The 22,703-nt window shown below is 42.3% G+C and overlaps 1 protein-coding gene across 1 annotated transcript in view; it reads right to left on the bottom strand.

Annotated features, from left to right (window-relative positions):
* Positions 1 to 22,703, bottom strand: part of NPLOC4 (NPL4 homolog, ubiquitin recognition factor) — a 1,702,928-nt gene that overhangs the window by 490,625 nt on the left and 1,189,600 nt on the right. The window contains exon 12 of the mRNA XM_044085045.1: positions 20,196 to 20,356. Within this exon, the coding sequence (XP_043940980.1) occupies positions 20,196 to 20,356 (161 nt within the window). The remainder of the gene's footprint in view (positions 1 to 20,195; positions 20,357 to 22,703) is intronic.

Here is a 22,703-nt window from a genome sequence, read left to right as displayed (position 1 = left end):
GCTATGTCAAGAATCTCAATGGCAACACTCAGATCTGCTCTGAGTTACAGCACAATGGCACTAAATATACAGACCCAACTGATATTGCCAACATCCTGGCAGACAGGTTCAGTGCTAACAACCCCCCCTCTCACCCCCTAAAGAGCCCATCTCTATACCGGAAGAATGCAAAGTTCCTGTAATCACGGCTGCACAGGTAAAAACCACACTCTCCAAAACCAAGAACACAGCATCCATGGGACCAGAAAACATCCCAGGCTGCATTCTACACAAACTACAGAACGAACTGGGCACCCCACCTAAGTACTATGTTCAATCATAGCCTCACCTCAGGCTTTGTGCCTGCTGAATGGCACACAGCAACGGTTATCCCACTCCACAAGGGGGGAGCCACCACGGACCCCAGGAACTACCGCCCCATTAGTCTGACGAACCTGGTCTGCAAGGCCATGGAATTTATAAACAAAGACAATGGTAATCTCCAAACTCTGGAGCCCACCCAGTTCGGGTTTGTAAAAGGCAGATCATGTCTCCTAAACCTGATAGACTTCTTTGAAGTAGTCACCAAAGCCGTAGACAAGGGTAAGGTGGTTCACACAGCCTATCTAGATTTTGCCAAGGCTTTCGGCACCATCCCCCACTCTGGAATTATAGATAAACTCACTAAACTAGGTATAAATCCCTGTGTCACAAGATGGGTTGCCAAATGGCTCACTGACAGAACCCACACTGTGAAAGTAGCAGACTCCAAATCCGACTTCAGACCAGTGACAAGTGGTGTACCACAGGGTTCAGTCCTGGGTCCTCTCCTGTTTGGTATCTACTTCTCTGAAGTACAGACTAACACAGAAGGTCTTTGGCTAACGAAGTTCGCAGATGACTGCAAACTAGGAGCCATAATCGAAACTTCTAATGATGTGGACATCCTACAAAAGGGCTTCACTGAGACAGATGCCTGGTGTCAAAGCCATGGCCTCAAGCTCAATGCCAAAAAGTGCATTGTCATCCCGTTTGGTAACACCCAACAGTTTGGAATACTGCATCAGTGATCTAATGAAGTACATGTAGACATTCCTGTGGAAATGTAGACTACAGTAACAAAGACCTGGAAATTTTTGTTCAACAGCATTTAAAAAAGGGTAGGGGCACTGACATCTTGGAATAAAGCAATGGCAATGTAGAGGACTGATATTCTGATCCAGATGCAGAAAACCTTAAGCAACATCTGAAATCCACATCTATAGGAATGTGATGATATGCATCTATTAAAGCTACGATCATCAGAGAACTCAAATGAGAAATGAGAGGTAAACTGGGAAGGGATAACATTTTGAAATTGGGCACTATCACAAAACTTCTAGAAAAGAAAGATCCAGATCTAGTCGCCATGAGTCTTCGTTATCTGGCATCAGAAATATTCTTGTATAAAACCCTTTTCCTACTTGAGGAAGAGGGCCTGCTTTCATCACTCCAAGAAACAGCAGATGCTGAAGGACAGGTGAGAAAAGAGAAGTTTGGTGTGGCAGATGAGTGTGAATACCTCAAAAAGGAAGGAGAGACTCCCACTGCCATCATTAACATTTCAAGCCCTCACTCCACATTCGATTGTCAGTAATGAATAAAACTGGATGTGGTTGTTTCTATTCTTAGGACTTTAAATATAAGAAAAGAAATGGGTCCTGATAGGATAATAAATACATAATTGAAAAATTGCAATGATGCTGCAGTCCTCAAAATTATACCCATTTAACTAGTCCTTCTGGGAAGACAGGGGCGATCAATGACAGGAGGACATGGTTATCCAGCGTTATATGGGGAAAATGGTCCAGACTATTGGCCTCAGTGCAAAGACCCATTAACTTGCGGCGTGAAAGGATGAGGAAAAATGAATACATAACAGGAATGTTAGCGAACAGGTAATGAACTGTAAAGCATTACATTTCACAATGAGTTTAGAAGAATGATACTTAGCTCTATACATCAGATGCATTTCAGGGAATTTGGTTACAAGGCAGAGGATTGCAATCTACAAGCTGTTAACCTCTACCATAGTACAGCCTTTGACTCTGTTACACAATGTGTTTATAAGGAAATTTGAAGAATTTAAAGCTGGAAATGAAGCTTAATAGGTCACCAGGGCAAGATTACCTGATAGATTACTGAATGCTTGTTTGGTGTCAAAAAATGGTACAATGCATAATCTGGAGATCACAGTACCCCAGGGTCTTGTATTGCACCTCGATACTTTACATTATGAATAAGTGAACTTGGTGTACCACGATTTGCCATAAAACAGAATGTGCCAATGACTGTAAATTGACCAAAATGATTTCTCATCAGAAAAATCAGAGAACCAGTGTGACAAGCTGCTTAAGTCAAAGATAGTCACATGAGGGTGAATAAATCAGACCATTTAACTGCATGACATGGAAATTTAACAACAGTTGCATTATCAAGATGATATACTATGTATTGTGAAAACAATGACATTGGGAGTCCATTACTGAGCAGCTGTGTATACAACCAACTAGATTACACGGATCACTTGAAACAAGTCACTTGTGTCAACTCCTCTGTCTACCCCTGCTCTAAGTACTATACTAGAATACATGGTTTTCTTGTGGTCCACTCATAAATTAATCAGGTTGAAGGGCTATAGTGGGAGTGGACTAAGCAGACAGCTGGTCTCTAATATTACGACTAAGAAACTAGACAGAATGCTGAATCCATATTTTCTGCCTTAACAAAAAGCTGGGATGATCTCATTCGGCCATACATGGCATACCTCCCACTTCTCCCTGATTTTCAGGGATGTCCTTGATTTTGAGTCTAATTTTAGCCCTGTCCCTCTTAAGCCCTTGTAAATCTGGTGACTCTCGGAGAAAAGGTGGTGAATTGTACTTGGTAAACAATGACAATAATAAAAATTGCAGACTTTTTTACTTTAGCATATGTATTTTAATTCACACGCATTCTGTCAACACCTCACATTAATAGTACTAACATTTTTTAAAAGTCCCAGATTATGTCTGGATTTGTTCTAATTCTGGTGAGGTTTGTCCTTGACTCAGTTAAGAGCTGTAGAATAGTGCGTGTGTTGTACCTTTAAGAATCATTTCCAAGTTCAGCATGTGTATATAAATAACAAGCATGTGCTAGCTTCAGTGCCATTTTGAGAGTGTGGCCAGAGTGTGAACATGTACGAGTGTGATACTAGCAGTTTATAAGTTTACCTAAGTTAAAGTTATTAAGCCTCAATCCTGATGTTTTTGTACATAACAAAGCTGAACAGAACCCACAGATGTTTGTCTGTGTTATCCTAACCAGATGAGAGAAATGGAGTCAGAACCGGGATTCCTGAGACTGCTTTTCAGAGCTATGAGGTGCAGAGTTGTCAGTGAAGGTAAACTAAGTGAACATAGTAAAACAAAGGGCCAGAAATGAACTAAAGTCAATAAAAATTTGCACAAATGATTTATTTTTATCAAAAAGATAAAACAGAGCATTACAAGAGCACAGAACGCATTATTAAGCAAACGGGAAGCACAAAAAGATGGTTAATTAAACAAAATGTTTAAAATTAAGATATTTGATAAAACGATTAACAGAAAAGCACATAAGGGGTTTGGAATTACCTCGGAATTATAAAACAACCACGTTTAGAGTAAAACGAGAAAAGTACAACGGGCATGAAAATATATTAAACAAGCAAAACTAATAAAATAAACAGCAAAAAGGACACATTAAGCATAAGTAAAGCAAGGTGACTGCATTTTTTTGGTAAACCTACTGTGTTTTTGGCATAAACCATTATTTCATATTGACTGAAGCTATTCAGGGCATTACTAGAGTTATTCGAAGTATCTCAAAGTGTGTAAAAGTGCTTACAGTGTACAGTGAAAAACGTTTACACACTCCTGTTAAAATGTCAGGGTTTTGTGATGTAAAAAAATGAGACCACAACAAATCATTTCAAAACTTTTCCCACCTTTAATGTGACCTATAACCTGTACAATTCAATTGAAAAACAAATCTGTTTGGGGAACAAAATATAAAAAATAAAAAACCTACAATACGCTGGTTGCATAAGTATGCACACCCTTAAATTAATACTTTGTTGTGTCTGCAGACCCTTAAACTAATACTTTGTTGAAACACCTTTTGATTTAATTACAACATTCAGCCTTCTTGGGTAGGAGTCTATCACCATGGCACATCTTGAATTGGCAATATTTGCCCACTCTTCCTTGCAAAAGCACTCCAAATCTGGTAGATTACAAGGGCATCTCTTGTGCACAGCCCTCTTCAGGTCACCCCATAGATTGTTTATTGGATTTAGGTCTGGGCTCTGGCTGGGCCATTCCAAAATAAGAAGTTATGTACTCACCATAACGTTCCATCTGAGTAGGAAACTTCATTTGTCTGCAACCTTTGGGGTATCGGATCTGAGCCGGCAACTTGTTTCACAGCTATCAGATCCGAGCTCCTAGCTCCTCCCCTTACCCATAATCCCCTGCCAACCCTGACTGACCTCAGATCAAGTTTGCCCTCATACAAGCAGCTAAAAAGGTTAAATATGTCCCGTAGGGGACTAGAAGGATGACATCCAGGGACTAAAACTTCTGAAGGTCAGGGGGAAGGAGGGGGGGATGGTTGCAGACAAATGAAGTTTCCTACTCAGATGGAATGTTATGGTGAGTACATAACTTCTTAGTCTGAAGTAGGTACTTCATTTGTCAGCAACCTTTGGGACAGAGTCCCCAGCTACCTGGATCTTGGGCGGTCATCATGGAAGGATATTCCGGAGCACTGCAGAGCCAAAAGATGCTCTCCCTCTGGAGATAACGTCCAGCTTATAATGGTTGATAAAGGTATGAGATGAGGCCCAAGTGGCTGCGTAGCAAATATCATCTAAAGACACACTAGACCTAAAGGCAGCGGAGGTAGATATAGAGCGAGTAGAGTGTGCATGAACTCCCTGAGGTGCGGGCCTCCCAGAACTTTCATAGGCCGATAGAATACACTGTGAGATCCATCGTGATAAAGTGACCTTAGAAACAGGTTTACCTAAGTTAAATTTGGCAAAGGAGATGAACAACTGGTCGGATTGTCTATGACCAGCAGTCCTGTGAATGTAAAAGTGCAGTTGTCTATGCACATCTAACGAATGCAGTTTGTATTCTCCTTTGTTCTGATACTTAGGAAAGAAGACTGGCAGGTTAATGGATTGATTGATATTGGCCTCTGAAGCCACCTTGGGAAGAAACGAGGGGTTGGTCCTGAGGTACACTCTATCCTGGTAAAAAGCCAAGTACGGGGGTTTTACACAAAGGGCTTGAAGCTCAGAAACTCTTTTCACTGAAGTAATAACGACTAGGAACGCTGTTTTCCAAGATAGGTACTTAAGATCAACCGAAGCAGCAGGTTCAAAAGGGGGAGCTGTCAATGCCTGTAGGACTAGTGATAAATCCCAAGGGGGTATAACTTCCTTGACAGGAGGTCTGAGCAGGAAGGTACCCTTTAGAAAGGTTTTACACAATTTAGCCGTAATCAAGGGACCTGACTCATGTCCCACATGATAATGAGAGATAGCTGCCAGTTGAACCTTGACCATAGAGCATCTAGCCCCCTGATGAAACAGACCTGTAAGGAAATCTAACACAGTCGGTAACGGCGCTGTGAAGGGATCTAAGTTATGATTCTCCGCCCAGATGGAGAAACGCTTCCCCTTACTGCGATAAACCTTCCTAGTGGAAGGTTTATGTGCTGCTACAAGGATGACTAACTGGGGAAGAGATTCCGGGAGTCCTGATTAGGAGTGGAACTGGAGCAGCCAAGCTGTCAACTTGAGGTTGTCCAGATTCGGGATCGGGAGATTCAGGGGATGAGATATTAGATCCGGTAGGGGATCCAGAATCCAAGGAGGATTTACCAAGTGAGACCACAGGTAAGGGAACCACGCTTGACGAGGCCAGAATGGGGCAATGAGGATCATTCTGCTCCCCAACCGACTGGCTTTCTGTATGAGTTTCAGCATCAGAGGTAGAGGTGGGTAAGCATAAAGTAGACCGGGAGGCCAAGCATGCACCAGAGCATCTCTCGGGGATTCCCCGAAGGGGGGAATAAGAGCGAAGTAACTGTTGCATTTCGTATTTGAGGGAGAAGCAAAGAGACCATTCGGCAAAAATCCGCTTTGCTACCTGGGGATTGAGAGACCACTTGTAAGTGGAAAGGATGGTGTGGCCGAGCCTGTCCGTCAGAATGTTGGTCCGTCCCGGAATGTGCGTCGCAATAAGAAAGCAGTTGGTGGAGGTCGCCCATTCACACACTCTCATGGCCTCTCGACAGAGAGGATAGGACCTGGTTCCCCCCTGTTTGTTGATGTACCAGACAACTGACATGTCTGTCTGGATCGCAATAGTTCCTACAGGAAGAAGGTTCTGAAGTGCTTGCAACGCTAATAGCACCGCCCTCATCTCCAGGACACTGATATGCAAAGAGGTCTTTGTGTGGTTCCACGTGCCTTGGACCGTCCTGCCTGAGCAATGCCCCCCCACCCGAGGTGGGAGGCGTCCGTGGTCACCGTGGCGAGGGGAGGAGGCGTGGAGAAGGGACGTCCCGTATGGAGGTCCGGAGATTGGAGCCACCATAAGAGAGCCCTCCTGCAAGCCCTGCTAAGGGGAATAGGATGGCTTAGGAGGTAATGTAGAAAGGACCACTGTACTTGAAGGGTCCATTGCAGGACCCTCATATTTAGACGAACCAATGGCAAAAGATTGATTGCCGCCGCCATGGAGCCTAGAGCCCTCAGGACCAACTCCGCCGATGGGACTTCTAATTGGAGGATGGCCCGCACATGAAGCCTCAGGTTTTGCAGTCGTTCCGCAGTCAGGAATGCTAGAAGGTTTCTTGTATCCAACTTGGCCCCTATAAACTCTATCACCTGAGTAGGAGCAAGAGAAGATTTGTCCCTGTTGATGGTGATGCCCAGCTGGGGAGCAAGCCGGAGGAAGTAGTCCCTGGCTGAGCAAAGTAGATGCTTTGTCGGGGCGGTCAGGAGCCAGTCGTCCAGGTACGGAAAAACCTGCATTCCCTGGAGTCTCAGGTGGGCCGCTATCACTGCTAATACTTTGGCAAACTCTGGGGGCTGTGGTGAGGCCAAGGGGAAGGACCCTGAACTGGTAGTGACTGGCTCCCAGCCGGAAGCGGAGGAACCTCCTGGATCGTCTGTCCATCAGAATGTGGTAGTACGCATTCTTGAGGTCTATTAAGCACATCCAGTCGTTCTCCCGCAATAGGGGGAGGATGGATTGAAGAGTGACCATCCGGAATTTTTGTTTGGTTACTGACAGGTTCAAAAGGGAGAGGTCGAGAATTGGCCTTAAGTCCCCCGTCTTTTTTGGCACCAGAAATAACCTGGAGTAAAAACCTAATCCGCGCTGGTCTGGGGGGACGGGTTGGATGGCTCTTTTTTCTAGAAGCTGCTGAATTTCTGCAGCTGCTACCTCCCTGTGATCGGGTGGTACATCGGGGAGGTTTCTGAGTTTGGGGACATGATACAGGGGAATTTGGTAACCTCTGGATATGATACGAAGCAAACTCACTCACACAAGGCCCCAAACACACACCGACCCACACAAACACTACGCACCAGCGAGGGGAGGGGAGGAATTTACAATAACAAAAAATACAAGATTCTAAGGCTAAAATAAAAGGGAACCTAACACACTCAACCTTTTACAATAACAAGTACAATAAGTTGAAAAACTTATCTGCGATACTAGGAGCTCTGAATCTAGCTGCTTTCACTAAGTGCGGCAAACTACATCTGGGGTCAGTCAGGGTTGGCAGGGGATTATGGGTAAGGGGAGGAGCTAGGAGCTTGGATCTGATAGCTGTGAAACAAGTTGCCGGCTCGGATCCAAGATCGGATCAGACACCCCAAAGGTTGCTGACAAATGAAGTACCTACTTCAGATCTTTAATTTTCTTCTGGTGAAGGAATTCTTTTGTTGATTTGGATATATGCTTGGGGTCATTGTCGTGTTGAAAGGTGAAATTCCTCCTCATCTTTCTAGCAGAAGTCTGAAGGTTTTGGGCCAAACGTGACTGGTATTTCGAGCTGTTCATAATTCTCTCCACCTTGGCTAAAGCCCCACTTTCAGCTGAAGAAAAGCAACCCCAAAGCATGATACCGCCATGCTTCACCGTGGGGATGGTGCTCTTTCGGTGATGCAAAGTGTTGTTTTTGCACCAAACATACCTTTTGGAATTGTGGCAAAAGGTTCAACCTTGGTCTCATCAGACAACACTTTTCCCATATGCTTTTGGGAGACTTGATGTATTGTTTTGCAAATTTTAGCTGGGCCTGGATGTTTTTCTGGGTAAGAAAAGGCTTCCTTCTTGCAACCCTACCCCACAGTCCAAGACATATGGAGAATATGGGAGATTATTGTCAAAGGTAGTACACAAACAGTACTTACCAGAAATTCCTGCAGCTCCTTCAGTGCTGCTGTAGGTCTCTTGGCAGTCTCCCTGACCAGTTTTTGTGCTGTCTTTTTATCAATTTCGGAGGGAAGTCCAGTTCTTTGCAACGTCACTGTTGTCCCATATTTTCTCCACTTTTTGATGACCGTCTTCACTGTGGTCCATGGTATATCCAATGCTGTGGAAATTTTTTTGTACCCTTCTCCTGACTGATACCTTTCAACAATGAGATCCCTTTGATGCTTTGTAAGCTCTCTGTTAACCATGGCTTTTGCTGCAGCAGGCAACTGAGTAAATGTCAGGAAAATCCTACTAGGACAGCTGACGTTTATTTGGGGTTAATCAGAGCCTCTTTAATTGATGACAGATGTGTACCCAAGACTGAATGCTGTAATTAAATCAAAAGGTGCTTCAACAAAGTATTAGCTTAAGGGCATGCACACACTCATGTGACCAGCATATTGTACGTTTTTTATTTTTTTATATTTTTCACCGACCAGATTGGTTTGTTTTTCAATTGCATTGTGCAGGTTATAGGTCACATTAAAGGTGGGAAAAGTTTTGAAATTATTTATTATAGTCTCATTTTTTTACATCACATAAACCTGGCATTTTAACAGGGGTGTGTAAACTTTTTATATCCATTATGTTGATTACTGTGCATTTATTCAGAAGAGTTTGTATGCAAAGTGCAACTATTAAGTAAAGTGCAGTCAAAATACAGCCATTTCAAAAAGTTTCTTGTGCTGGGTGTGTCTACTCGCAGAGTGCCGCCATTACAGAGCGTTTCCTAAATAACTGTGTAATGTGCAAGAAAGTACAGCCATTTTGGGAAAGTTTCAGGGTGCTGTGTACAATTATTCGCAAAGTGCAGTTACTTTGAAATCTTTCTTACTCTGAGCTGCTTCTGCCCAGTTTATTCGCACAGTGCAGTTATTTTGAAATATTTCTTACCCTGATAAGAGGTGATTTCTTAAAGTACAGTGATTTCAAGAGTATTCTTGTGCCTAGGAGACTTATTTCGCAAAGTTCAGTTATTCAGAGACTTGATGTGCTAATGGGCATAGTTACAAGTACTGGCATAAATTTCTGGCATATGTATGCGTGTGTGTGTGTGTGTGTGTGATCGTACATACTTGCAAAAGCCTTCACTGGTATCCGTTAATATGGCACAGGAATTTGGCAGACCAGACCCACTTGTATTTGACCAGAATACTGCAGAGAAATGGAGAATATCTGAGCAAGAATACAATATTTTTATACAAGCAACTTATTTTGACAAAGATGCAAGCACCAGGACATTAATTTTGCTAAACTTAGCTGGGTCAGAGGCCTTTGATAGAGTGCATTCATTTGTGTATGCACCACCAGTATATGAAGTAGAAGGGGAAACAGTCATACTGCTGTATAGGCTAATCAAGGAAAGACCCAGTGTGTTTGAAACGCAAATTCAGGAAAATATGCAACCCCCACACAAATGTTACATTAGAGAGCCATTTGTTTTACACAAAAAATTAAAAGCCAGGAGAATCTTTTGCAGCTTCTATTACTGACCTGAGAAACTATGCTAAAATGTGTAAGTTTGGTGATTTAAAAGATGAGTTAATAAAGGAGAGGCTTGTGTGTGGTATTAATAGTGCTGCAGTGAGAAAGATTTTGCTTCATGACAGTGATTTAACAGTGAGCAAAGCTATTGAGATTTGTCAAATCCATGACATTACAGAAAGGCTCAAAGTATACTTGCAAGTGATAAGAGCATGGTTTCAGCAGGGTCCAGAGCAAATGTAGACAGCATGCAACATGTGGCTAGCAGAAGCAGGCCTAAGCATATGGCAGCTCTAACCCCTGCGGGTGTGGCAGGTACAACCCGTAGTTTTCCAGCAAGTTCTAAGACTAAGTCAGCGAAAGGTCATGCTTAGTGATGTACAAGTGCTTTGCATTTGGTCAGCAATGCCACAAGTGTAAAAAAACAAAACTAGTTTCAAAAGCTTTGCAAATCAAGTACACCTCATACAGTTATAGAGAAGGGTCACTTAGAAAAAGCAAGTTGATCATACAGAAAGCTGCAACACTACTTTCTACATAGATGGTGTATCAGTAATTGGTGAAAAGGTTGATGAGGTAGATTTGCTGGCAAATAATGAAGCATTTTATACTGTCCAGATCAATGGTACATCCATCGAGCTCAAAGTAGACACTGGTTCAAAGTGTAATGTTATTTCAGCAAACACATTTGCTAAGGTGAGAACTGGTGAGCAACTAAATGTGGCCAGTTGTGCAAAACTTGTTACTTATGGAGGTGAAGAAATTCAAACTGAAGACTCAGTAGGGTTTTCATGTTACTGGGCTAGGAACTGCTGCAGCTTACTATTCTATGTAGTCCGAAGGCCTGTGCAGTCATTACTGGGTCTCAGAGACAGCTTGAGAATGAATCTGCTTTCCTTTACCAAAGAAGTTAATCATATAAGCACATCTCAGATCCAGTTTTCTGAATCTATTTTCTCAGAGTATGCTGATGTTTTCAATGACAAGTTAAGCAAACTTTCAGTTGTGTATTCTATGAAATTAGACGTAGAAGTCAGTCCAGTGGTTAGACCAGCAAGAAAAGTTCCAATAGCTATGCAGAATAAAGTCAAAACTCAGATGGATAAAATGGTGCAGCAAGGTGGAATTTGTTCAGTTACAGACCCTACTGAACAGGTGTCGTCCATGGTAGCAGCCCACAGAAAAGGCTCAGACGAAACCAGAATACGCACTGACCCAAGAGATTTGAACCAAGCATCAAAGAGACTGCACCCTCCTATGCATATAGTCGAGGAAGTTGCAGCCCTAATAATGAATGCCACTGTTTTTTCTGTCTTGGAATCAAAAAGTTCATTTTGGCAAGGCATGCTTGATCGTAAATCTTCACTACCGACTACATTCAGTACCCCATTTGGAAGATATAGATTCCTCAGAATGCCATTTGGAATAAATTCTGCAAGTGAAGTCTTTTACTGTACAACAGAGCAAATTTTTTCAGGTCACCCTAGTGCCATAATAGTAGATTATTTATTGGCTGGAGGCAACGGTGAAGCAGAGCATGACAGAAACCTTAGGAAAGTTTTAGACAGAGCACGTGAAGTGAACCTGAAGTTCAGTCCTCTGAAGTTCAAAATCAAACTACCAGAAGTTACATACGTAGGTCATTTATTTACTAGCACTGGCTTACGACCAGACCTGTCAAAGCAAGCAGCCATTCTTAAGATATCAACACAGGATAATGTTCAAGCTCTACATTTTCTTGGTATGGTCAACTATTTAGGCAAATTTATATCAGACTTAAGTGAGTTGACAGTGTCTTTGAGAGAGCTAATGTGTAAAACCTTTTACATGGTCTTGGTTGGAACAGCACCACAGAGTATTTTAAAGACCTTAAGAAGAAAATTGCTACCCCACCCACATTAAGATACTATGATATCAAAACCAATAACTCTTTCCTGTGATGCTTCAAAATTTGGTCTTGGTGCAGTTATTCTTCAAGAGGGAATACCAGCAGCCTATGCATCTAGAACTCTTATCCAAACTGAAATGCAGTATGCTCAAACTGAGAAAGAACTTTTGGCAATAGTATTTGCATGTTCAAAGCTATTCAGATTAACACTAATCATCAACCTCTAGTCACTATTTTAAAGAAGCCTACGCATTCAGCTCTAATGAGATTACAAACAATGATGCTTAGACTGCAAAAGTACAACTTCAAAATGGTCTATACAAAAGACAAACTTCTATATCTGGCTGATACCTTATCCAGATTCACCCAGAATACAACGGAACAGCTTAATGCAGAGAATTTTGACTGTCATGGAAGTGAATAGGTTTTCTACCACGAGACTTGATAAGCTGAGATTATACAAAGACTGATCCAATTTTGCAAAAAGCTCAACCACTTAAGTAATGTTGGATGGCCGTCAATGCAATCTAGTGTACTGCTTGAAGTGGAAACTTATTTTCATTGCAGAGATGGGATGTTGATGGAAGATGGCATTATTTTCAAAGGTCCTAAAATTGCTGCTCCTGCCTTCCTTATAACATGAATATATCCAGACTTTGCATTGTGGTCAACCAGGTTCCATATTTACCAAAATAAGGATGAGAGGACTAGCATTTTGGCCTTCTCTAGCAAAGGATATTGATAAAGTACTTTCTTGTTCAGTATGCAATAGTACTTAACCATACTTGTAAAAAGAACCACTTCGCTAAGTCAAGTTCCTTAACTACCTTGGTCAACAGTAGCAACTGATATATTGGAGTAGAACAATAGTACAGCTGTGTACACTTAACATAAATGTAGATGTTTGACTGTATTCACTGTTGCAATCATTACATTAGGGTAATCTTACTGGCAGGTTGCCCTCAGTCGGCCTGATTAACAAAGTCTTGGGTCCTGCATCGGTTGCTGTCCCTTCTTCCATGACATCAGGTCGTCAGAGGTATATAAAACATGCAGCCGACGCCATTATATCAGTTTTTCTTGCCCCAGATGTCAGGTGCCCCCCAAATGGGAAGCAAATAAAATTAAAAACACAAAAATATACCTCCAACCAAAAGCAAATACACCAAAAAGGGTTTTAAGCACAGTAAAAGAAAGTAGAGGTATAGTTAGAGAAGAAACAGGGGGCTGGAGGGAGGGTAACTAGGACTGCAACAATGAAAACACTTGAACATCTACATTTATGGTAAGTGTACACAACTGTACTATGTTGTTCTTGTTTCACTGTTGCAGTCATTACATTTGGGTAGATTCCCAAAGCTATGGTTGGGAGGAGGAATTTATACAGCATTAGGACCAGCTATAAGGCCCTGAAAGACAGCAGTGGCAAAGCCAGCTCTGGATTTAGAGAAAATTGGTAAATGATAATGCTTGGTGAAAGTATGTACAGAACTCCTGGCAGCAGCTTCTAGAATATCTCTGGTAGGAACACCTTTGAGAAAGGATGCAGAAGTAGATGCAGCCCTGGTGGAGTGAGATCTGATCCCCTGGGGGCTAGGTTTTCCATGGTGCTTATAGCAGAAATGAATGCAATGACTTATCCATTTAGAAATGGTTTGTTTTGAAAAAGCCTTCCCCTCTGCCCCAGCAGCAAATGCTACTAGCAATTGTTCAGATTTTCTTCGAAATTTAGTTCTGTCCAAGTAGAATCTAAGTTGTCTGCGCACATCCAAAGAATGCAGAATCCATTCCACTTTGTTCTGTGGATTGGGAAAGAAGGTTGGCAAATGAATGGACTGATTAAGAGCCACACTGGAAACCACCTTGGGCATGAAAGATGGACTGGTCCTCAGAGATACCCTGTCCGCATGAAAAATGATGAAAGGCGCCACTGCCATATGGGCCTGTAATTCAGATATCCTTCTAGCTGAAGTGATTGCTAAAAGGAAGGCTGTTTTCCAAGAAAGAAATTTTAAGTCTGCAGTTGCAGCTGGCTTGAAAGGAGGTAGAGTGTGTTTCTCCAAAACAAAGTTAAGGTCCAAGGCAGGAGTAGGAGCTCTCCTGGGTGGTCTCAAGTCTTTGCCCTTCTGAGATACTGCTTCAGCAGGGGATGAGAAAAGAGGGGTGGTTCTGTGTTATAGTGAGCTGAAATAGTTGAAGCGTGGATTTTAATAGAGGAAAAAGACAGGCCCTTGTGAAGCATCTCAGTTAAGTATTGCAAAATCTGAGGTAAATTGGGCGTTGCTGTGCTCATCACTAAAGATTGGTTCCAGGCACCGAATCTTTTCCATTGCAAAATCTGAGGTAAATTGGGCATTGCTGTGTTCATCCCTAAAGATTGGTTCCAGGCACAGAATCTTTTCCATTTGTCAGCATAAGATTTTCTAGTACTATGTCTTCTCTCCTCCAAGATGACAGCCATCACAGGTTTGCTGAGGGATGCTAAGGGTGAATTTAAGTGATTAGCCAGGCTGCAAGATTCAATATTGGAAGCTGAGGGTGCAGAATTTGGTTCTTCTGCTGAGACAGCAAGGAAGGTGTCTGAGGCAGGTGCCATGGAGATATTAGTGACACACTGCACAGGAGTGGGTACCAGTGTTGACGTGGCCAGTCTGGAGCAATCAAAACCATTCTTGGTTTGTCCTGTTTGACTTTTAGCAGAACTTTGGAGAGCAGAGGCAGAGGGGGAAAGGCGAAGACTGATAGGTTTTTCCAGCTGAAGGACAGAGCATCCACTTTCCAGGCTTTTTTGTGGGGAGTCCTTGTGCAAAACTTGTCCAACTGGTAGTTCTGGGGGGAGGCAAAAAATCTATGCCTGGGCTCCCCCATTTGCTTGTCAAAATGTTGAAAATCCGTGGCTCCAGTTTCCACTCGTGTGGGTCCATGAGTTTTCTGCTTGTTCGTCTGCCAGTGTATTCAATTTTCCTGGCAGGAATTGAGCTTGCAGATGCACTTGGTAGCTCAAGGCTGTTCTCCACAATGCCATGGCTAGTCTGCAGAGGGGGTAGGAATGTGTACCCCCCCCCCGCTTGTTTATGTACCTCATAACTGTGGAGTTGTCCGTCTTTACTATTAGTTGTCCTGGAAGAATGTATTCCTTGAAGGCTGTCAATGTTCTGTACAGCTAACATTTCTTTTTGATTGATATGTAGGTGCATTTGATTTGAGTTCCATTTGACCTGAATACACTTTCCTGCCAGGTGAGCCCCCCATGCATAGTCTGATGCATCTGTAGTTAGGGTTTGGGCAGCAGGGAGTAGTGTGAATGACAGTCCCTTGTTTTAGTGGCAGGCCTCTGCCCACCATAGGAACTCCAGGCATAGGCAAGGTATGATGGGAATCATACCTTCCAGGCTGTGACAATGTTGACTCCACAGACATTTTAAGTACCACTGTAGTTTCCTCACATGCAGTCTTGCATATGGAATTAGAAGAATGTAGGAGGCCATGAACCCCAAGGCTTGCAGTATTTGTCTTGCAGATAGCAAGGTTTTTGTGGCCACTTGTTTGAAGTAAGTTACCAAATGAATTTGCTTCTCTGGCGTGAGGAAAGCCATCTGGGCAGTTGCATTCAAGCTTGCACTCAGGAATGTAATCTGTTGAGAGAGTACCAGTTGTGATTTCATTTTGTTTATGGTGCACCCCAGACAAGTTAGAAACTTTTTTTTTACAAATGCCAGATGATTTAGGAGTATGCCCTGGTTTTCTGCCTGAAATAGACAATCATCCAGGTATGGATATATTTGAATATTTCTTTGTCTGCAAAATGCAATTACTGGAGCCAGGCACTTTGTGAATACCCTGGGCGCAGTAGACAAGCTAAAGGGCAGTGCAGATAACTGATAATGCAAGTAGCCTGCTTTGAAGCGTAGGTATCATCTGCAACATTCCCTGACTGGGATGTGCAGGTATGCTTCTTTTAAATCTAGAGTTGCCAACCAGGCATCTTTGCCTAGCATAGGAAATAACTGGAAGAGTTAGCATCTTGAATTTTGGAATGTCCAGAAAGGTGTTTAGAATAGACAGGTCCAGAATTGGATGCCATGATTTGTCTTTTCTGGGTACCAGGAAAAGTCTGGAATAGAAACCTTGTCCCTTTTCCTCTTCTGGTACCAGCTGAATAGCCCCCATGTTTAAGAGGGAAAGTACTTGATTTTGAGCCTCTGCCCACTGATTTGGGGGGCAGGTCTGGCCACCCATTTGGTGTTGGCAACATGTGGAAATGAAATCTTTATCCCTGAGACACTATTTAAAACCCATTTGTCCTGGGTTATGAGTTCCCAGTTTTTTGTATGAAGAGCAATCTTTCCCCCGCAAAGGGGCTGCTAAAGGTTAAGTGCTTGGTAATTTTAAAAGAAAGTCATTGAGACTGTTTACCATAGGGGGGTGTCTTATTTACAGATTTGGAAGTAGAAGCCCACCCCCCATTACATAGTTCTGAGAGTCCCCTGGGACTGAAATCTGGTGTTTTTGGTGTGTCTGGGTTGGGTTTGAGAGGATCTGGAAGGAGCTGGAAAGGACCAATTCTTAGTAGGCTAGTGCCTACTAAATCTTGGAGGTTGCACTTGTAAGAAATCTTTTACAGTTTGCATAAATTTAGCTTTATCTTCCATCTTTTTTAGAACTTCTTCAGCCTTATTGTCAAACAGGCGGTCCTGATTTAAAGGAGCATCCAACAATTTTGCTTTAACATGATCAGGCAGAGATTGCTCCTTAAGCCAAGTATGCCTTCTAAGCACAGACCCAGTAACAGCAGCCCTGCAGGAGGCCTCTAAAGAATCAAAACCACATTGCAAAGTATGTTTTCCAACCTGTTCAGCAGAATGCAATAAATCCTGTAAATCTTTATTTTCCACACAGTCAGAAATCAACATAATTTTCTGTTTAAACAGTCCAATAGTATGCTTTTGATATTTTAACATATGAAATTGGCAGTTTAAAGCCCTGATTGCCAAGGTTGCAGAAGTATAAACTTTTTTACCCCATCTATCCAGCGCCCTGGAGTCTCTATCAGAAGGGGTAGGATTTTTAGCAGTAGAAGCCTTAATGCCCTTGGGCCCCTGAGAAATGGTTTCTGGATCTGCAACAGGATTTTTGAAAAGGAAGTTGTGGGACTCAGGAACCCTGTAGTATCTGTCAGGTTTACTAGGAGCCGGAGGTAGGGAATCAGGGGCCATACTGGATTCCGAAAACACATCATCAACAATGTCTAGTACAGGAGGTATAGCCAAAGGCCTATGCTGAGGTAGAAGAAGGAAATCCCTAAACCTCGTTTTTGAATCAGAAAATTCCTGACTTTCCCCAGTGGAAATGCTCCCTTAAGGTATGTAAAGTTTCCCCAAAAGAAAAGTCCTCAGGGGGAGAAGCAAAGGGAATGGAATCCTCTGCATCAGAATCCTCATAAGTAGGTATGGACAAATCCAGGTCATTAGAAGAGTCTGAAGAAACAGAGTCCTGATCAAAAAATTCATAGTCAAGCTCAGCCCCTAGGCCTCTTAGAAGGGGGGGGGGTTGACTACCCCCTGATTAGAGTAATTAGATATTCAGTCATTTTGATCATTTGTTTTTTTAGGCATAGGGGCCTGAACTTGTGGCCTGGGCGTCGTTTTTTTAGACATAGATCGAGATTTAGGTCTTAGAATTGTAGGTGTGGTCGGTTTAATATGCAAGTCTGTAGGCCTGAATACACCCTCAGAAGCCGGTGCGTGCAGAGCAGCTCCAGACCCATCTAAGGCAGAGACATCCGCTGGTTCCATAGGTGAGGCATCTCGCAGCATACCGGACTCTGAATGGGTCTCAGTAGAGGCCTGCGAATCAGAAGTAGCAGGTATCAGGGGCTGCGAAAGCGCCTCACTGACTACTGGCGAACTGGCTTAGGAGAAGCATCATCGGCAGTTTTGGACCTCGATGGCCTGTCTCTGTCTTTATCTTTGCGTTTTTTCAGAATCCTGGTAGTCGGATGACTGACGACATTTTTGGATAATTAAATTGAGAACCGAAATATTTAGAGGCAAAAATGTACCAACGACTGACAGTGCGCTGATTAAATACAGCACAAAACAGACAGCAAGGTACGTCGTGGTCAGGGCCTAGGCAAGGAATACAGTACAAATGAAAATCTTTATGAGGTATTTGCTTTCTGCAAGTAATGCAGTTATTAACTTTTACTGACATCGGTAAGGAACAAGAAAAAGTTTCCCCAACAGGGTACTTAGTTTTAAGTTGAAGACTTCGGTTCTGAAACTCAAAAATGAAAATTTCAGGAGTCGGACGACCGGCACTTGCGAACTGCTTCGGGCACCGCACAGCAAGGAAGACTGATGTAATGGTGTCGGCTGCATATTTTATACCCCTGACGACCTGACGTCATGGAAGAAGGGACAGCAACCGATGCAGGACCCAATACTTTGTTAATCAGGCCGACTGAGGGCTATCTGCAGGCAAATTACCCTAATGTAATGACTGCAACAGTGAAACACAAAGAACATCAGCATTACTCAGTGTTGGTAAACTCCAACTCAAACTGGTTTGAGATTGATATACTACCTAACCTAACATCCACTGCTGTTATCACCAAGTTGAAACGTCATTTCTCAGTCCATGGGAGTCCACAGAAGCTTACATCTGACAATGGTATCCAATTTACCTGTCAACTGTTTCAGAAATTTGCAAAACAATGGGACTTGTACATGTTACTAGTAGCTCAGAACACCCACAGTTAAATGGACTAGCTGAACGTGCAATACAGAGTGCAAAGCAATTACTAGAGAAGTCAAAGCGTGATAACAACGATGTGTTTTTGAATTTACTCAATCTCAGAAACATACCCTGTGGCAATATACTTGGCTTGCCTGCTCAGAGACTTCCATCTAGGCAAACCAGAACAACATTGCCTATCAGTTCCAGTTTGTTGAGGCCGAAAGCTAACAAAAACAGAACAATCGAAGCCAAACTATTCAGAAAGCATTCTTTCCAGAAGTCCAGCTATGATAAACTGAGCAGATTTCTTCATCCATTGAGAGGAGAGACAGTGAGGATATAAATAATGAAAGGTTTCGACCGGATTGGTCATGTAACAAGTACATGTGCAAAGCAAAGATCCTATTTCGTGGAATATGAGGATGTGGGGTACAGCAGAAATCGCCGACATCTTCCTGTATCAGAATTGATATTGCAGCGTTGTTCCTGTGATACAGACACTAGATCTCAGAGTAATCCAGACAATGTTCCTGTTGCAGAACGTATCTCAACTCCTACTTCCATTCCTGATGTCTCCAAAGTTAAACATTCAGCAGAGGCAGTCCCAATTGCTAGACCTAGTTCTAATTTCTATGTCACACGATTTGGTCATATTTCCAAGACCTAGTGTGAAATACACAGCAACCTGGACAGAATTGTCTATATGCATGGCAAAGAATTATTCTGTATCAATTGTATGTCAACTAATGTTGTCAATAATGCATGACTTGTTTCTCAAAGAGGGAGGATGTAGAATAGTGTGTGTTGTACCCTTAAGAAGCATTTCCAAGGACAGCACGTGCATATAAATAGTAAGCATGTGCTAGCTTCAGTGCCATTTTGAGTGCAGCCAGAGTGTGAACATGTACAAGTGGGATAGCTAGTGGTTTATAAATTTACCTAAGTTAAAGTTATTAAGCCTCAATCCTGATGTGCTTGTACATAATACAGCTGCTTGAACAGAACCCACAGACATTTATCTTTTTTATCCGGGCCAGATGAGCGACAAGTGCTAGTAGTTATGATACATGGCTTTTAGACAGAATTACCCGTTTATCATACTGGTGGTAACCACTGGCAACATCACATTACTTTAACTTGGAACAAATGAAATCTCATTAAGGGTCAAGTAAACAGCTAGCTGTAGGAAGATGCACCGATTCATCTGAATGGTTGTTCATATATGGGGCAGTCTTACCAGTTAATTATAGAATATTAGAACTACTGACACCTTTTAAAATGGTTTGGTTATATTTTTTAAGAGGACAAGAAATATCTGTTAAGGTAGTTCTAACTTGGATCAAACATTAAGAATTTGCTTATTACTAACACTTGCCTGAGAACTGTAATAATGGAGTATCATGCCACAGAAATGACCAGAATTTGTCCTTTAATAGCAGCTACACAGGAAACAATAACCCTCAGCACTTACAGTCATGCCTTTATACTGCAATAAAATGCCAAGGAAAAGAATAAAGCATGCAGCCAAATACACTTACTTTGTAGAATACATCAGGGACATACTGCTCACTGCTGGACTCCTTTACATATCCCAGCTCAGGCACATCACGACAGGGCAAAAGACAGTCATCACGGACCAATGCCATGCATTGATTAGATACTTGGTAACCTTCAAAATGAACCTGATTATCTGGACCCCCTACAAAAAACAAAAACAAAAAAAAAGTGCTTACTCACTCTACTGCCTTCAAAACAAAACATAGTACAGTTGTGTAATTAACTTACCATAACAGTAGATGCTCAAATACATCACTGTTACAGTAGCATAAAGCTATATGGGGCATATCATGAGAAGGATATTGGAATTCTAGCTAGTATACTAAAGGTTCTGTGTGCCTTCCTCATGCGCCATATGCCTGCTAAAGTGCAGTAGTGTGCTGGTATAAAAAGGACTTATGGGCACCAAACTTCAGAGTTTTCTTGCCTCAGAAAAGGAAGCTATAGCCAAATGACTAGTTATGTCTAGAAATGTCAATTATATCTACCTATGTCATGTCAGAAAAAAGGGGTAAAAAGCAAAGTAAAAGAATGGGGGTGGGGGTGGAAGGAGGGCGTTAATACTGCAACAGTGATCTATTCGAACATCTACTGTTATGGTAAGTTTACTTACACAATTGTACTATGTTCATCATTAGATCATCATTGCAGCGGCTTAAAGTTATACAGGATGATTGCCAAAGCTTGGATTAAAAGGGTGGAGAAAGCAGGACCAGAGTACCACAGTCCTGAAAACATGTGGGAAAAGATCCATCAAGTTCTGCTCTGGCTCTGGAAAAGGAGTCGACTTCATAGTGCTTACTGAAAATGTACACAAAGGACTAAATTGCTGCCTCTGGAATAGCTCTAGAATCCAGCCCTTTCCAAAAGGTCCCAGAAGCAGCCACAGCTCTAGTGGAGTGGGGCCTGACATTCTGATAGGTGCTCCATAGTGAGAAGAGCAGAAATGAACAGTTGAGAGAGCCTTTTGGATATAATTTGCTTGAAAACTGGTTGCCCTTTTTTGTTACCATCAAAGGAAATAAAAAGTTGGCCTGACATTATGAAAAATCTTTTGTCTTGTTCAGGTAGAATATCAGTTGTCTATGAACTCCCCGGTCTCTATTCTTAGGGTCAAGAAAGAATACAGGGGAAATGAATAGATTGCTTCAAGATGAGCTCAAACAACCATAGGCATAAAGGAAGTTTTTGGTTTTAAGAGTGACCATATCTTTGTGAAAAAAACAAAATGGTTTGAGAAGTCAAGGGGCTTACAAATCAGATATTTATCTAGCCATTGTCAGGACAATAAGTAAAACCATCTTCTAAGTAGAACACTTTGGAGAAATAGTAGCTGCTCATTCAATTAGGTTCATAAGTTAGTACTAGGCTAACTGCCCTTATAGGCCATTTTAAGCCTAGCCAGTTATTGGATACAGAGTCAGTTTTTCTAATAAAAAACTCCAGAAAGGGATGCCATTTCCTAGATAATCTGATATACAAAACTCTTTTCAAGAACTGTGACTTAGAACATGGAAAAATGGGGGCAGGATCTAAAAGCAGAGTAGCAGAAATAGCCAAAGAAGCACTTTGATAGACATGAAAGACAGGCATGATTTCAGCAAATCACACAGATACTGGAGAACAACTGGAGCCCTCACTTAAGTTGCATCCTGGCCTCTGCTACAGCACCAACTAGAAAATCTCTTACATTTGGCCAAACACAATTTCCAGGTTTTCTAGCTTCCTTTAATACCTGCCATGCTCCCTCTGAAAATGGGTGCCTGAAGGGGATTAAAACCTTGTTGCCATCCAGCGGTGTAAACCTTAGCTCCAGATGATTGTCACTGTTGAAATGACACCCCAACCCCATATGCTAAAATGGGAAAAAGGGATTGTGGATGGATGGATCTGTACAGTAAAGTATAACCCAATGATGGTGGGGTGGATATGAGTCCTTGGTCCTGCGTCAGTAGATACAACCGGAGACAACCATTTTGGGAATTGTTCCTGTGTGCATGAAAAACTGAGAAATAATGTTGTGTGGGCCAAAACAGAAACTACCAGAGCATTCTTGAGCAGCGTATTACCTTCACAGATGATGATACCACAATAAAAACAAAAAATGATTGACTTCATCAAATGGCTTAGTTTCTGGTGTCATTCTAAGGGGATCCAGTCAGCCTGGGAGGGTCTATATTAGAACATCGAAGTCTTGAAACTTCGAATGTTCTAATATCGAGCCCTATTCAGCGAACGCTGAAAATAGCGAAGCTGCAGAACACCAAATTTTTTCCTAGGGAAAGAATTTGGTTGGCCATTTCTGTCGCTTTGCTATTTTCAGCACTGTGGTGGGAAAGTTATGGGACGGGATTAGGTAAGTGTGCGATTGTGTGGACGTGAGGGTTATGGTGTGGGTCGGTTAAGTGTGCGATTGTGACGGACGTTAGGGTGGGGTTGGTGAGTTGGGGGTTAGGACGCAGGTGAGGTGAGTGTACGATAGTGACAGA

Source organism: Protopterus annectens, chromosome 10.part0 (assembly GCF_019279795.1).
Source record: "Protopterus annectens isolate FY-2018-M chromosome 10.part0, PAN1.0, whole genome shotgun sequence".
NCBI classification, from domain to species: domain Eukaryota; kingdom Metazoa; phylum Chordata; order Ceratodontiformes; family Protopteridae; genus Protopterus; species Protopterus annectens.
This window is presented reverse-complemented; position numbering and strand designations above follow the sequence as displayed.